The following is a 13,334-nucleotide window of genomic DNA, read 5'->3' as shown; positions in this document are numbered from 1 at the left end:
GACTTTGCGCTGCAGTGGAGTTGCCAGTTCACATAGCTATTTTTAAGTAAGCTGCTTTGACAGTTTTAGAAATACTGCATGAAGTTAAATAATAATAATGATGTCAGTGTTTAGCCTCCACACACCGAAGAGTATCAATGCTAGCAATCCCTATACAGAGCTACTGTAGAATGTGAAGGTCAATATTTTGAAGTGTGAAAAATTAACATACATAACTCTGTCACATGCACATGTTTTATTTGTCAAAAAGTATGTCCTCTGGGTCAGCCTTGTTAAAAATGCCAAGAAATCTTTTAAGAAGCAATCAACTCTTATGGTAAGACTCCATATATGATAAGCAAATCATGTAGTTTTGTTAATTCTTTTAAGGATTCACTTCTGCAAGGACTGCTCATCAGCTTGAAGTTACGCACGTGCTTTACCAGCACTTCTGAAGTGGGCACGGAGGGCTCATTACCTTGAACAGTCAGGCCTTACACCGTAGCATGCATTTTCAGAGAGGAGGGGTTTTTGGCCCTGTTCTCTGCAGCTACTTTTGCTAGTGCTGTTAGGTCATAAACAAGTAGCAGCAAATACAGCGACCTTGGTTTGTGTGGCTGATGTTTCTGTTTGCAATTACAGCTATTTCTATGCCTTTTATGTGTATTTATACTAAAAGCAGTACACTTAGTGCCTTTCTCACAGATGATACATTTTAACTGATACATTTTAACTGGAAACATTTTATTTTGGGATGTTGACTTTTGTGTGTTTTGATTTAGAGAATTTTAGTTTTCTTATTAAACCTAATTGGGAACAAGAAAGCAACAGCTCACGCGCGTGCGTGTTGTACCCTGCGCAAGGGGACTTTCAGAGCAGCAAGAAATTCAGGCTTTAACGCTCTCCCGCTGAGCACTGAGGTGTAGTTCACAGCAGTGCTCCGAAGAGAGAACCCTCGGTTTTATACTTCCAGCCAAAGGTCCAAACTAACCACAACGCATCTCAGTCAATGCTCCTTGGCAAAAAGGAACTTGGCAGTAATTTCCTCCAGCACCCAGCCTCCCTGGTGTGGGCTCCTTCCACGTATGCTAGAATTCGGGACAGCTCCATCCCAGCACCTCCTCCCGAGAAAACAAACCCAGAGCTGTGGGGCTGTGGTAGGACATGCTGGCTCACAAACAGGTATTTGAGCCTCTGATGTTACTTCTAATGTTTTTTTAAAGAAACTTTGAATACATTCAAGGTGAATTTAATAACCTCCTGTTATCCAGAAAAGGCAAAGTACAGAAAAAATAAAGATCTCACCTGCACTTGTATCTATTATGGTCAACTCATGTTAACAGAATGTTTTGCTTTAATACTTGACTTACTTACATTAATACCTCACATTATTACACGTATGAAGCCAAATATGACGCTAACTTAGTTGCTTACAACCTCAAACCTTACTCCCAATACACATTCCAATAAATTTATTCTGTAAAAACAATACATTTTTTTGTTTTCTTTTTGTTTTGTTTTTTGTTTTTTTGTTGTGGTTTTTCTTAGTTTTTTACAGTAAACTCATCAACTACAAACCTTGAATACGCAAAAGATGTTCCAAGGACAAGCATAACAAGGATTGATAAAACCAGACTAAATATGTTTTCACAATAAGAGCTGGCATAAAAATAAATAAAAATCTCTATTATCACAATAGCAACAATAATGTACACAGAATAATGGATTTGGAATGCTTACTTACTAGTCTAGTTCTATTTCCAAAAGGAAAAAAAAAGCCAGAATGACAGCATCCTTTTTTAAGCCTTTCATTATTTAAAATTGATGTTTTCTTTTGGTTTCCCATAGGGTTCTATATCACAGTAAGCTTAAAAATGGAAAGCATTCAAATGAATGATTTCAAATTGTGTTGGCATTGGAAAAAATCCTTGTATTAATCTAAAGAAACACAAAAAGACTTTCACTAACTCCACATATAGGAACTAAGTCAGATAGTGTACATTACATCATGATTTTGAGAAGTATTAAGAGTATAACTAGCTAGGTACTTCTAATAAGGAAAGGTATTTTATTACATTATTGAACTCGGCGGTGATCTCAACTGAAGATTTTTTCTTTTATGTTGTAAACTGATCAAAAATCAAGAAAGTATGGATATAGGGTAATTTAAAATTATGTTTGTATGTGGAAGATATTGTAGTATTGTATGGAGGGGAGTCATTTCTAAGATTTACTTGTTTTTAAAAAACCACTGATTTAGAATGCTATAATTTGGAGTTACACCTTTTCTATCTAGAAAAGGAATCTAAAACGTGTTCAAGTATGCGAAATCTTCATAAACCTCAGCCACTGGTAAAGGGCAACTTCATGCAACCAAATAATATGAAAATCAAAAAGTAACCCTTAGAAAAAAGGGTAAAATGTCATTTCTGCAAACACAACAGATAGGAATGTGAATAATGTGCATACAAACTGGGATGCTCTTGATGATACTAATGAACAGATGTGGTGACTCATATCAAATCCAAGAATATTAGACAACCAAACATGTAACCTTCTTGTGTTTTCCCTTAATATTCAGCAGTCATTATGTTGGTTAAGTCTGAAAGAGAAAGAGAGAAAAAGAAATCACATTTAATGTAAGAATAAGCATGCTGCAACAAACTTGATATAATTAATGCCTTATTCCCACACTTTGAAGTCACAGGTACAAGTAACCACCCGGTCTGTTTGAACAGGAATCTTTTTCTAGAGAAAACTGCTTATGTTACATCAACTAAACATACCACTACAAAACATTAAAGTTTAAACGTAAACATTTAGGGCTTTATTCAAATAAGCAGCTCCAGTCCTCTATGTGGGTTGTTTTTTGTTTTCCCCAATCACTTAATTGTGAATCTTGCAGTATACTTCACACACAACCAGATTTTGCATTTTTCCACTACACTAAATCACTGCTACGCTTCACGCAAAAGCTCAGGCACTGCTGTATTCCTGAACGCCTTGCGATGGGAACACCCTGTCGTTCAAACAAATGAACACTTAGCAAGCATGAAGAAAGATAAACAGTTTTCATAGCTAATGTATCTGAATGTTGCTTCTGAAAAGGAAATAGTTTGGCTTGGAGTTCACTGTAAGGTGATGACAGAAAAGGAAGAAACTCCCACTTCATGACTGAGTCAAAGTCAGCTCTTGCTCGTCCTCGTGTGACCATGGCAATTCTTCACATGAGACAGTGACAGCAAAACTCACCTACAGGCACAGGGACACACCACTTTTGTCCAGCAACATGAGGACATGCAACGCTGTGTGACTACCTAACCCTGAGCATGACATCCCTCCTCCTTTGTAAAGAACTCAGAGTGTGAATGCTTGTGCACCCACACCCTGACAGACGGAAAGAAACACACAAGCAGTACGAAGGAATTAGTACTGCATTTGGTGTGATGATCCAAGGAGAAAAATCAACATCAAGGAATAAGTGGAGGGGTACAGGTTAAATCCACTGGGGATGGTGGAATTTTCATTTTACATAGGATTGGAGGAGAGTACAAAAAGAAGACATTTTTAATGTCCCTGCACTAGCAGTTTGCTCCTAAACTCTTTCCTGCTCTGGCTCATCATACCTGCTGCGTGTGATGCCAGGGCTATAGTGGACTGTGCTTCTCTATCCAAGAGGATAAGAGCATACGAGTGCCCACTGAGCAGGCTGGGATCCCAGTCTGGTTGCTGCACCTCTGAACTAAGGGCTGTGTTTGTTCAGTGTGGTTCTTCTCTCCTGCGACAAGGAGTTTGCAAACAGTAAGTAATGGAAACCTGCACTTTCCGTGTGGGAGGTCCTGGTACATCCTGACTAACGACACATGATAAGGGGTTATTATAAGATGCTCATGCATGTCATGATGGCTCACAGGAACTGCTTGAGCCTTGCCTCCCCCCAAAAGGTGTAACTATGTGCTGCTCCTCCAGAGCACCGCACTTCCTTCACCTCTCACCTCTTTAAGAGTCAATGAGATTATACTTACAGATGCTTTGGAGATGTGGCTTGGAGGGTTCACTGCCGTTTCTTTCCCTTCTGAGGGAAATGCAGACACCCATTAAAACAGCTACAAATGATTAGTCAATCAAACCATGCCTTCTGCTGAAGTTCTGAAGGACAGCTGCTACCAGCACTGGTAGGCAGGATGGGTGGTGAAACAGTCGGTCCCTACAGTATCACCCTCAGATCCAGTAAGGAAAGCTGTCCTTTTGGAATATGAAACTTCTGCACTTACTAACAACAATTCCTCCCTGGGCTAAGGCCAGAAGACTGGGTAGGCACCATTTTTACGTGGGTCACTGGGAATATTAATAGTTCCACTCCCCACTGTCTCACAGATACGTCTGGTTGGGCCACAGTGTGGCACAGGAGGGACAACAAAGAGCCAGGTATGCAAATCATCCTCCAGCATTTTCAGTTTCCAGTACCATCTGCCAGCGTGACACACGTTGTGTCTCCTCGGCACGCTCCTGGGTGCCTCAGAAGTCAGCAGTTCTCCTTTCCCCAGGTGCGGCAGCCCCGGGGCCAGCGAGGCTGCACAGGGCCCTCAGCTCCTTCCCCTGCCAGGCAGCACGTGCTGCCAGGCTCCCGCCGCAGCTGCTGAGCGAGGATGCGGCAGAGCTGAGCAGTTTCCATGGTCTCCATGGTTTCACGTCTCTCCAGAAACAGATCAACTCTCATCATCTTTGTTTGAACAAGTCTCTCAGCTTTACTGTAAGATACGGTACAACATGTGCCGCGCTGACCAATGCTACTGCACACAAAAGAAACAGCACAGAATTTGACTGCTTCAAGTGAAAAATTTCAGTCATCAATAAAATTGAAGGACAGAACACAGAAAGCAGGGAATAAAACTAAATCCACAAATTGCCTTGTTTTTTCTGGCACTGAAAACTCCTTCCTCAACAGTGTCTGGCAACTGACTCAGCCATCCTGTACTCTAAAAGCTCTTGCTGGATGGGCAGAAAAGTAATTATTTACTTGCTCTGTACGATCATTGTTATTCCCTGTTGTTTGAGGTCAAAATAGTTATAGCATTCAATGTACACAGAGATGCAAATAGTAGATTTTATCTATACCGGCTGCTTTAGTCTCAAACTTACACTCAGACATTTCTGTTTCTCCCGAGATACGTCCTGTTGCCTTACTTAGCAGTGCTGTTATCCTGAGCTATAGGAAGGCAGCAGACAACACAACTCTTCACACCAGAGAGTATGCCACTATTTGATTTTTTTATAGAAATTTTCACTGCACAATAGCTAAACACATTTTTACAAATGTTACCTTTTCGGAGGGGTAGATTTTAACTTATCTCAAATTGCAGAAAAAAAATCAAGACAGAAATACATACTCTATTTTCATTTTCTGAAAAAATGCCCACATAAATGCTTTTACATTGAATAGAGCCCTAAATGCTCTGCTTTTAATGTTGATAAACCCCCAAACCTGTTATGCAGCCTAACCAGTGTTATTCTTGAGAAGTAAAGAAGGAAGAGCGAAGCAACCAAACATCTCAAAACCACATCAGAAAGACACGGTGAACCTGTGTTTCTCTGGCCAGTTCGACCGTAACACTTGTCTTTCACAGCAGTAACTGGAATTGTTGCTACCCCACAAGAACATCACAACAAAAAATATGTCCTGGACACAGGCTGTTTTAAATATGTTCTCCCAATTGCAATAGTATCAGATGGCAGTAATTTTGGACCAGATTTTGATCCCCTTATTCATGCTGGCAAGCAGTCGCCTCCACAAATAGATCCACTGACTCCCATGTTAGTAACTGATTGTCAGTGTGAGTAAAAAGATCACAGTCCTTTACCCCACTTTAATATTCAGGCTGTACCAGGAGCAAAAAAATGTATTTCACTTCCAACAAATCTATTATTTTTCAAAGACTCAGTAAAATCATTCACCTCCTGAAAGGCAACCACATGCATCTGTACACAAAGAGAATGCCTCATTTGCCAACACAATTCGGGACTGTAACTAAAATAAGGAATACCGAAAGAAAAACTTGCCACAACCCCGAGTGCTGACCTTAACATTCAAATACTCTCTAATAGGGCAGGGACCACAGCCAGCTTTCAAGCGTCACTGTATGGGTATCCAGAGAGTGAAAGTAAAAAGCGACTTAGGTGTTCAGTTATAAAGATTCAGAGTTATGCCAGCCAAGAACCAAACACACAAGTCACTGGATATTTAAATGTGGAATGTAAAACTGCTGCCATGAATTCACTAATTTAGGAGCTAATTTTGTACCACAGAAAGTAAACAACACACAGCCATGAATACCTTTCCACTGGAATATTCTGTTTATGTGGTATTTTGAGAAAGTCAAAACAATTTAGTATTTAACAGCAGAGGACTGTCATGGGGGGGTTCCATGACTCTTGACTTGAGCAAACTCTGGGATGGACTGTCTTAGCTAATATATCATTATTTAATTAATATTAGATAGTAAACCCCTGAGGTTCAGGCTCTGCATCTTTCTTGGGAAGGAATCGGTCAACGAACACCAGTGAGGGTAAGAGCCTGAGAAACAGGTGGTGGCAGGACGCAGCTATAAACTGTGGCTGAGTCTGAGGAAGCTAATGTCTCTTCTGTTGAGAGTGCCTCAAGAACAGCTGAGAAACTAAGGGATGGAGATAAGAAAAGAAAGCAGCTTTGTCAACCCCAGGGATAAAAAAAAAAAATCACAAGTTGAGCCCTTGAACAGTATGAAATTGGCTGAAAAAAATATCATAGCTTTGGAAGTACTTTTATTTGCTCTGGGTTTGAGTCTTTAGGAAGCCATCACTTACATTTTCATCCTCTACCACCTGGAGGTTAGAAATTTCATTAAAAAATATAGGTGAAGATGCTCCTGCAATCATTTGACTTTAGCCGTTAACCCTTCAAGAAGATCCCCATAATGCTGAAGGTAAGTCTGTGATTAAAAGGCAAGGTTCCCTCTAATCTGAAGAGGGGAGATGTGTCTTCAGCCTACAGCCCAAACATTATAAAAGCTAAACACTACCTCATTATTATTAGTATTATTAAGAGAAAAGGTGCTTGTGTCCTTTAGGCAACTCTTGCATGGTCAGAGCCCTGGGAGGTGCAGAGCAGAGGAGCCAGAGGCTCGCCAGGATGCGGCCACGGGAGCACTACCAGCAGGGTAGCTGAGCCCACAGCCTCCCGCAGCCCTCCCAGCCGCCACTACCTGGCATCGGCTAAGCAGCCGGTCACGGTGGCAAAACCAGGGCAACGAAACATGCCTATCCTCGAGATCAGGGCTCTGAGCTCTTGCTTTTCTTGTCTCTTTGCCTTCATGGTACCTTTCTACAAGTTATTTTGAAACAAACTCTTTTCTGGTGTGTGTCACGCAGCCCCCAGCACCCCACCTGTGGAGGGGGGGTGGGGAGCAGGTTTGCACCCAGTGCTGTACCCACGTTGGGATGCTCCTGGAGGCATTTCATGGCCAGAGAAACGGCCGGAGCTCGGCCGGCTGTGCAGGAAGGTGCAGTGGTGGGGGTGCAGCTTCTGTGCTGCATGCTGGGGAGGAGGGAGCCCATCTTCTTCAGACTGCGTGTTGTGGGTCCAATGCTCTTCTCACAAGCTGAATGATTTTAAAGAGACCAAAATCTCATCTATGATGGTGTCTTTTAGCAGACCTAGAAATTCTTCTGAATTCATGCGTGTGAACAAGAGGACTGTATCCCAACTCTGCAGGCATGTGTTTTTTGACCTTCCTTTCTATAGAAGAGAAGTCCAAGTGCGTGGGGCTGAAGGAGCTCAACGCCCTCTGGCAGACTCCCAGTGTGGATGTGCCAGGCCTGCACCCCAGCAGGTCAATCTAGACACATGCTCTGAGATCAGCTGAAAAAAAATTCAGATTACTCTTTCCCTGAGTGCCTGGTGTCTGATGAAGGCATACCTTCTAAAAAGCCACCTGGTCTGGCTTTGAGGACGCCAGGAGATGGAGTGTCCTCTCCTGGTCCTAAAAGAGAACTGCACTACTGACAAAATTCCAAAGAAACACTGAAAAGGATTTACATGTGAAATGCTGATTCTGTGGCAGAAATGCCCGAAGTGAAACATCTGGATCAGGATGCAAATGTCTCCAAACTTATCAGTGCTTTTATCTCAAGCTGCCCTTAAAACCATCTCTCCATTTCTCTTCAGTACATGCTACTAAACCCACCTTTCCCATAATGTTAAAAGCATCCAAGATCTAGTTAAAGACTGGTCATTCAAGTGTGAAGACAAGCCCGAGTGTTGGGGTTGCAGAAGTCAGAGCAGAGCCAACTCCTCACACGGGTATGACAGTGATGACTGTGGAGTTGGTGCTGGCGGGAAGCACACAGACTATTGATGATAATTCAGCACAGAGGCTAAAATATCTGCAATCCTGAACACGCTGAAGAGCACAATGATGTTCTGCTGGACTCTATCTCCCAGTGGTTACAAGCATATCACACACAGAAGGAAGAGCTGTATGAATGTCACCAGCCGCAAAGCCAACATCCTGTATGACTTTTTAGCCACTTAGTCTGCAACTGACCTAACTCAGTAAGCACTTGGTACTTACATGGAGAACATACCTGAAGTTCACAGGCATATCCCGTCACTGCTACAAACACGGGAAACAAAGCAGGCCCTCCTGAACCTCCTGCCACCTCAGATGGACCTTATGGCCAGTTTTCTCACTCAAATACATATTTGAAGACATGAAAGAGTCACAGGGTTCACAAGCCAGAACATGGGCAACACATGTGCTACGCACTTGCCACACTCATCAGCCCCAGACTCTCAAATTCTGTGGGTGAGGTGCTGGGAAGGCACAGCCGGGCATAGTGTTTCCTTGTGTCAGTCCCTGGCTCAAGCCAGTGGCTTGTTCAGAGTGAATGGGAGAGGCTCGGGGCACATTATCTTCCCAACCCCACGAGCCACATATCAAAGTCTTTATGAGGTGAAGAGCCACAAAACAGACACACTGTACCGCAGAGAGACAAGAGGAAAGGAAGCTCTGGGAGGAGTGTTTAAGCGGGAGATGACAGCAGCTCCCCAGAGGTTGTGTTTTGTGAGAAAGGGTTGAGGCTGAGCACGCAGCTGGGTGCAAAGGCACCTCGGCAGTGTCAGATGAGAGTCTGTGCTGGCTGGCTTCCTCTCACACCTGGGGATTCGTGTCACTCAGCAGCTCCTATGACAGCCCAGCCCGGCTGCTGGCCACGTGGCAGAGCCTTGGCATGGGAACTGCACAAGAACTGCTTCTGAGCCGGAGCAGTAAGTGCTGGAGCAGGGAGGCCTGTGCTGCTCCAAAGGCTCAGAAATAGTAGTGGTTGTTAAAGGTGACTGACGATTACCCAGTGCCCCTGCTAACTCCCCTGCTCAGCAGCCTTCCTTTCCATTGTTGTGGTCACAACAAAGTAATATTGATATGAGCACACAACTGACACAAACATACAAGGAGATCGTATGAAGCTGCCCTGGAGCAGACTGTATATCCCCTCCTTAGAAGGTCATATCCCAAGGCAGGATCTGCCCTGAAACCTGCAGCATGCAGGGTCTGTCATGTGCACGTGAACCCTCGTGAACTCCAGAGAAGTCAGTGGGACTGCACAAACTTTACACAAGTGTAAAAGGATAAGCAGGCTCCCACTGTTTAGCGAGCCAAAATGCATTACGCAAACAGTCTGATTCTGCTCTCACATCAATTTTGCATCAGTCCAGCTCATGGTTTTCAGTAGTTCCTCTCAGCTGACATCCACGCAAGTGTTGGAACAAAAATAATGCTTATAGTACCTTTTCTCATTCAGTTGTTTCTCTAGAGCAAAATTTGTACCAGTGGAGGGACCAGTCCCATGTTTCTGTTCTAGACACGTTCTGAGCGCTGAAGTGCAACGTAAAGAGATCGCATGTGGTACGCACAGGTCACTGCAATGCAATGTCGGTCACCCCTAGCTCCAAAGCCCCCTGGTAGCAAACTGCATGGGAAGTGAATGATATTAACAGATTACCCCTTCACTGGTTTTCTGCAAATCTGAAGAAGTGTTTCTTGTGTCATTGCCTGCGTCTCCAGCATCAGAGCTGCTCTTATTTTCTTCCTCTTTGCAGTCCTTATCATCTTCATCTCCAGGAGATTTCCGTGACTGCTTGGAGGATTTCTAAAATGATCAACAACAAAGTTAAAAAGTAAAAACTGAGCTTCAGTCATAGAAAGACACTTTTGAAATATATGCTGAATGCTGTCTGATCATGTGGCTCCCTGTTCAAGGTGAATATTGGGGACGATATGTGGGGTGAAAACATTTTTCAGGTGAAGTAGTTGGAGCTACTGCCATCAATGAAGCAAAAGGAGAAATTCTGTGTTCTACACAAGTTGGCAGCACAACTGACTGTAAGACAGACACAGTAATAGGAGATGGGTATTAGCGTTGGGTCACCTGTAGGTTTTGTTAGTTAATGAAACAGATGGTGCCAGCTTGACAAAAGTTTTGATTAAACACAGAGATGTAAAATGAGAATAACATTAGCAGAGCTGCTTGCCATACTTTTTTTAGTGCTGTCAGCTTTAATATATTAACATTAAAGCCATGTGGAACCAATATATCTTTTCTGCTCCCTTTATGTTATGCAATTCTACAGTACAAAAGGATAAATTGTGGCATTAAGCCACCATTTTCCTAATCCTCTGTTTGCCCAGAGTCTTCTGGAAAGAAGATGGTAGACCAGACCTGAATTTCTAATGTAAAACACACAAAGGGGGTGAAATTACTTAATACATTTTGTTCAGTGGATGAACCACGAAAATTCTTGCTCTCCTCTAAACTGAGCCTGGATCAGATTGTTTGCTTGCTCCTTCTCATTTCATCTAGTTTTCACTTTCAGAAAAGAATAACATGAATGTGAATGAACGTGACTCTGCCACACCTTCCACCTTTTTTTAAGCAAAGCACAGACCTGGAGGTACACACAGAACTGGAGGAAGTGACTATAATGTTGCTCCCTTTCACCCAGGTGACAAGTGAGAAGCCTACTTGAACCCAAAGTTGTCACTACGCAGGTGATTAAGCTCATCAGCCATTACGAGGCAGTCCAACACACATTACACTTAGCCCCCTCATCTACGCTGTTACTTAGATATTAACAGGGCAGGTAGATACTACAATGCAGGTCTTTTATCTACAAATTGAGTGCCCTGCTCCCTCCTTAATGAATTAGTTCTTCCTCCATATCCTGTACTAAAGTATTTTACACTCAGCTACAGGAGCAGCTGAGCACATCTGACCCTACCTATCTTTTAGCGTGGCATCTGGGGCATTCACACTGGAGATGGGAGAGGGAAGCTTCAATTCTCCTGGACAGGAACCAAACCTGAGCTCACGTCTCCCAGGAGGCACACTCCTACAGCTTTTTTTTGCTCTTCATGGGGAGATACTTATCTAAGATGATCAAACCTATCAATCCATCTTCGCATGGATTTTCTTTCCAGCCCTTCTGAACTCCTTCCCATACTTTCACCTCCTTCTCAAAGTGTGGGAACTAGAACAGGGCACAGTATTTCAACCGCTGGCTCACTAATGCTGTCTACAAAAGCAAGAGCACTGCCCTTTGCCTGTTTGAACACCATTGTTATGGTAGTAGAATCAAAATGCTAAAGAAGGAAGAACAGATTGCCATGAAGTGGACAGTATTCTAATTATAAATGCACATGGGTAACAATGGAAAAACTCAGAAGACAACCTTTGAAGTATAGGATTTTTTCCGTTTTGAGCCTGCTTTTTCATTCTTTCTTTTTCCTTTTCCATCCTCTTCTACCCGATCACCTTCTTCCTCACTGCTGGCATCTGCTGTATTTCCTCCTTCTCCTTCAGTTTCTGATGAGCTCTGTTGCTGAATTGCCTTTAAATAACAATAACAACATAAACAACAAAAATATCACTGAAGTCTATTATTTAATTTTTGTTCTCTATTGAAGATAGAAATACTGGTAACAGACAGCTTACATTTTAATTGCTATAGTCAGGAAGAGCTCAGGTTATTCCTGCAATTAACAAGAAAAAGGGCTGCAAAGGCAATTTTCTCAGTCACCACTTGAAAACAGTTATCAGATGCAGATTCTGGGATAGCATGTTCTGAAGGGTTTACACAGAAACAGAAGATCCAATAACAAAAATGTGTTTGCCAGAGAACTAAGGGTTGCTCAGTGGACAGACCTGGCACGTTCTACTTCAGGCAAAACTATGGAAACTTTTAGCCTTTGGCTGCAATAGGAGATAACTTGTTCAGGAGAGAAGATGGCTGTTACAAACCCCTGCAAAGGGCAAGATCTCTGTGTAGGAAAAAGCAGACACTGACCAGAAGGCTGAGAGCTCTTTGACAGTCCATCTCCCGCAGACTATTCACTAGATTTTTTTAAATCGCCAAGTGTATGCAAAACATCTGTAGGGCTGAAAATATGAAACAGGAACTGAGAGGGGCAGCAGCTTGTCTGCAGGTGGTCCGTATCTTTGGTTTGTAAGGTTTTGTGCTAATAATGTAATAGGTGTTTGCCTCCTTTTGGAGGCGATTTCTGCCTTCAAAGGACCACGTTTTTTTAATGAGAAAAGTTCTTTGGTTTTATACAGCCCACCAGTTACTCTTCCCCCCTTCCAGCTTCACTGCCTTTTTGCTCCAGACATCCAACAGGGAGAGCTGTTGTACAGCAGCTACTATCTCGTAACAGCAGCTTAAACCTCCACCTTCTCACCCCTCACAACTCTGGCAGTGGTGTTCTACGTGTTATACATTACCAATGTAAAAATCAAAAGTGCAGTGACCTTAAGGTCTGTGTAAAATACACTGAACCTGATATAAAAATAAACAACAGAAAGAAGTCAGAAATTATTCATGTTTATACTGGAGTAAATAAAACCTTCCATTTTTAATTCAACTAAATCTGCTGCAGAATTTTCCACTTCGCCACCCCAGAATATCACAGAAAGCAAAGGGCTCTGCGGTATGATTAAAGTTCAATTTGTCAAGAGTGCAAGACCACAGCTGTCTTTACATTCCACAATTACAAAAGCTGTGAAACTTTCTAGCTCCACCAAACCCAGGACCCTCCACATCACTCATACAGTGTTTACATTGACAAGAAGTCTTCAAAGAATAAAACAAAACAGGTAAGGAGGAATAGAACTGAAAGTCATTTACCTGATATCCAGTAAACTTTACTCCAGGGTTGTTTTCTATTTCCCACAGGCCTTCATTAAATCCTTTTCGCTTGTTCGACTTCCCAAACTTATCTTTATACTCTTTATATGGGAAAAGGTCTTTGGGCCCCAGGAATGCG

The 13,334-nt window shown here is 42.6% G+C and overlaps 1 protein-coding gene across 1 annotated transcript in view; it reads right to left on the bottom strand.

Moving 5' to 3' along the window:
• Positions 1-220: 220 nt before the first annotated feature.
• HDGFL3 (HDGF like 3) overlaps positions 221-13,334 on the bottom strand; it is a 39,935-nt gene continuing 26,821 nt past the window's right edge. The window contains exons 3-6 of the mRNA XM_074880850.1: positions 13,196-13,334; positions 11,744-11,902; positions 10,018-10,164; positions 221-2,581 (exon numbers count right to left, since the gene is read on the bottom strand). Of these exons, the coding sequence (XP_074736951.1) occupies positions 2,576-2,581; positions 10,018-10,164; positions 11,744-11,902; positions 13,196-13,334 (451 nt within the window). The 3' untranslated portion in view covers positions 221-2,575. The remainder of the gene's footprint in view (positions 2,582-10,017; positions 10,165-11,743; positions 11,903-13,195) is intronic.

This window comes from Strix uralensis, chromosome 11 (assembly GCF_047716275.1).
Source record: "Strix uralensis isolate ZFMK-TIS-50842 chromosome 11, bStrUra1, whole genome shotgun sequence".
In the NCBI taxonomy this organism is placed as follows: Eukaryota; Metazoa; Chordata; class Aves; order Strigiformes; family Strigidae; genus Strix; species Strix uralensis.
The sequence above is the reverse complement of the archived record's forward strand: the minus strand, read 5'-3'. Positions and strand labels throughout refer to the sequence as shown.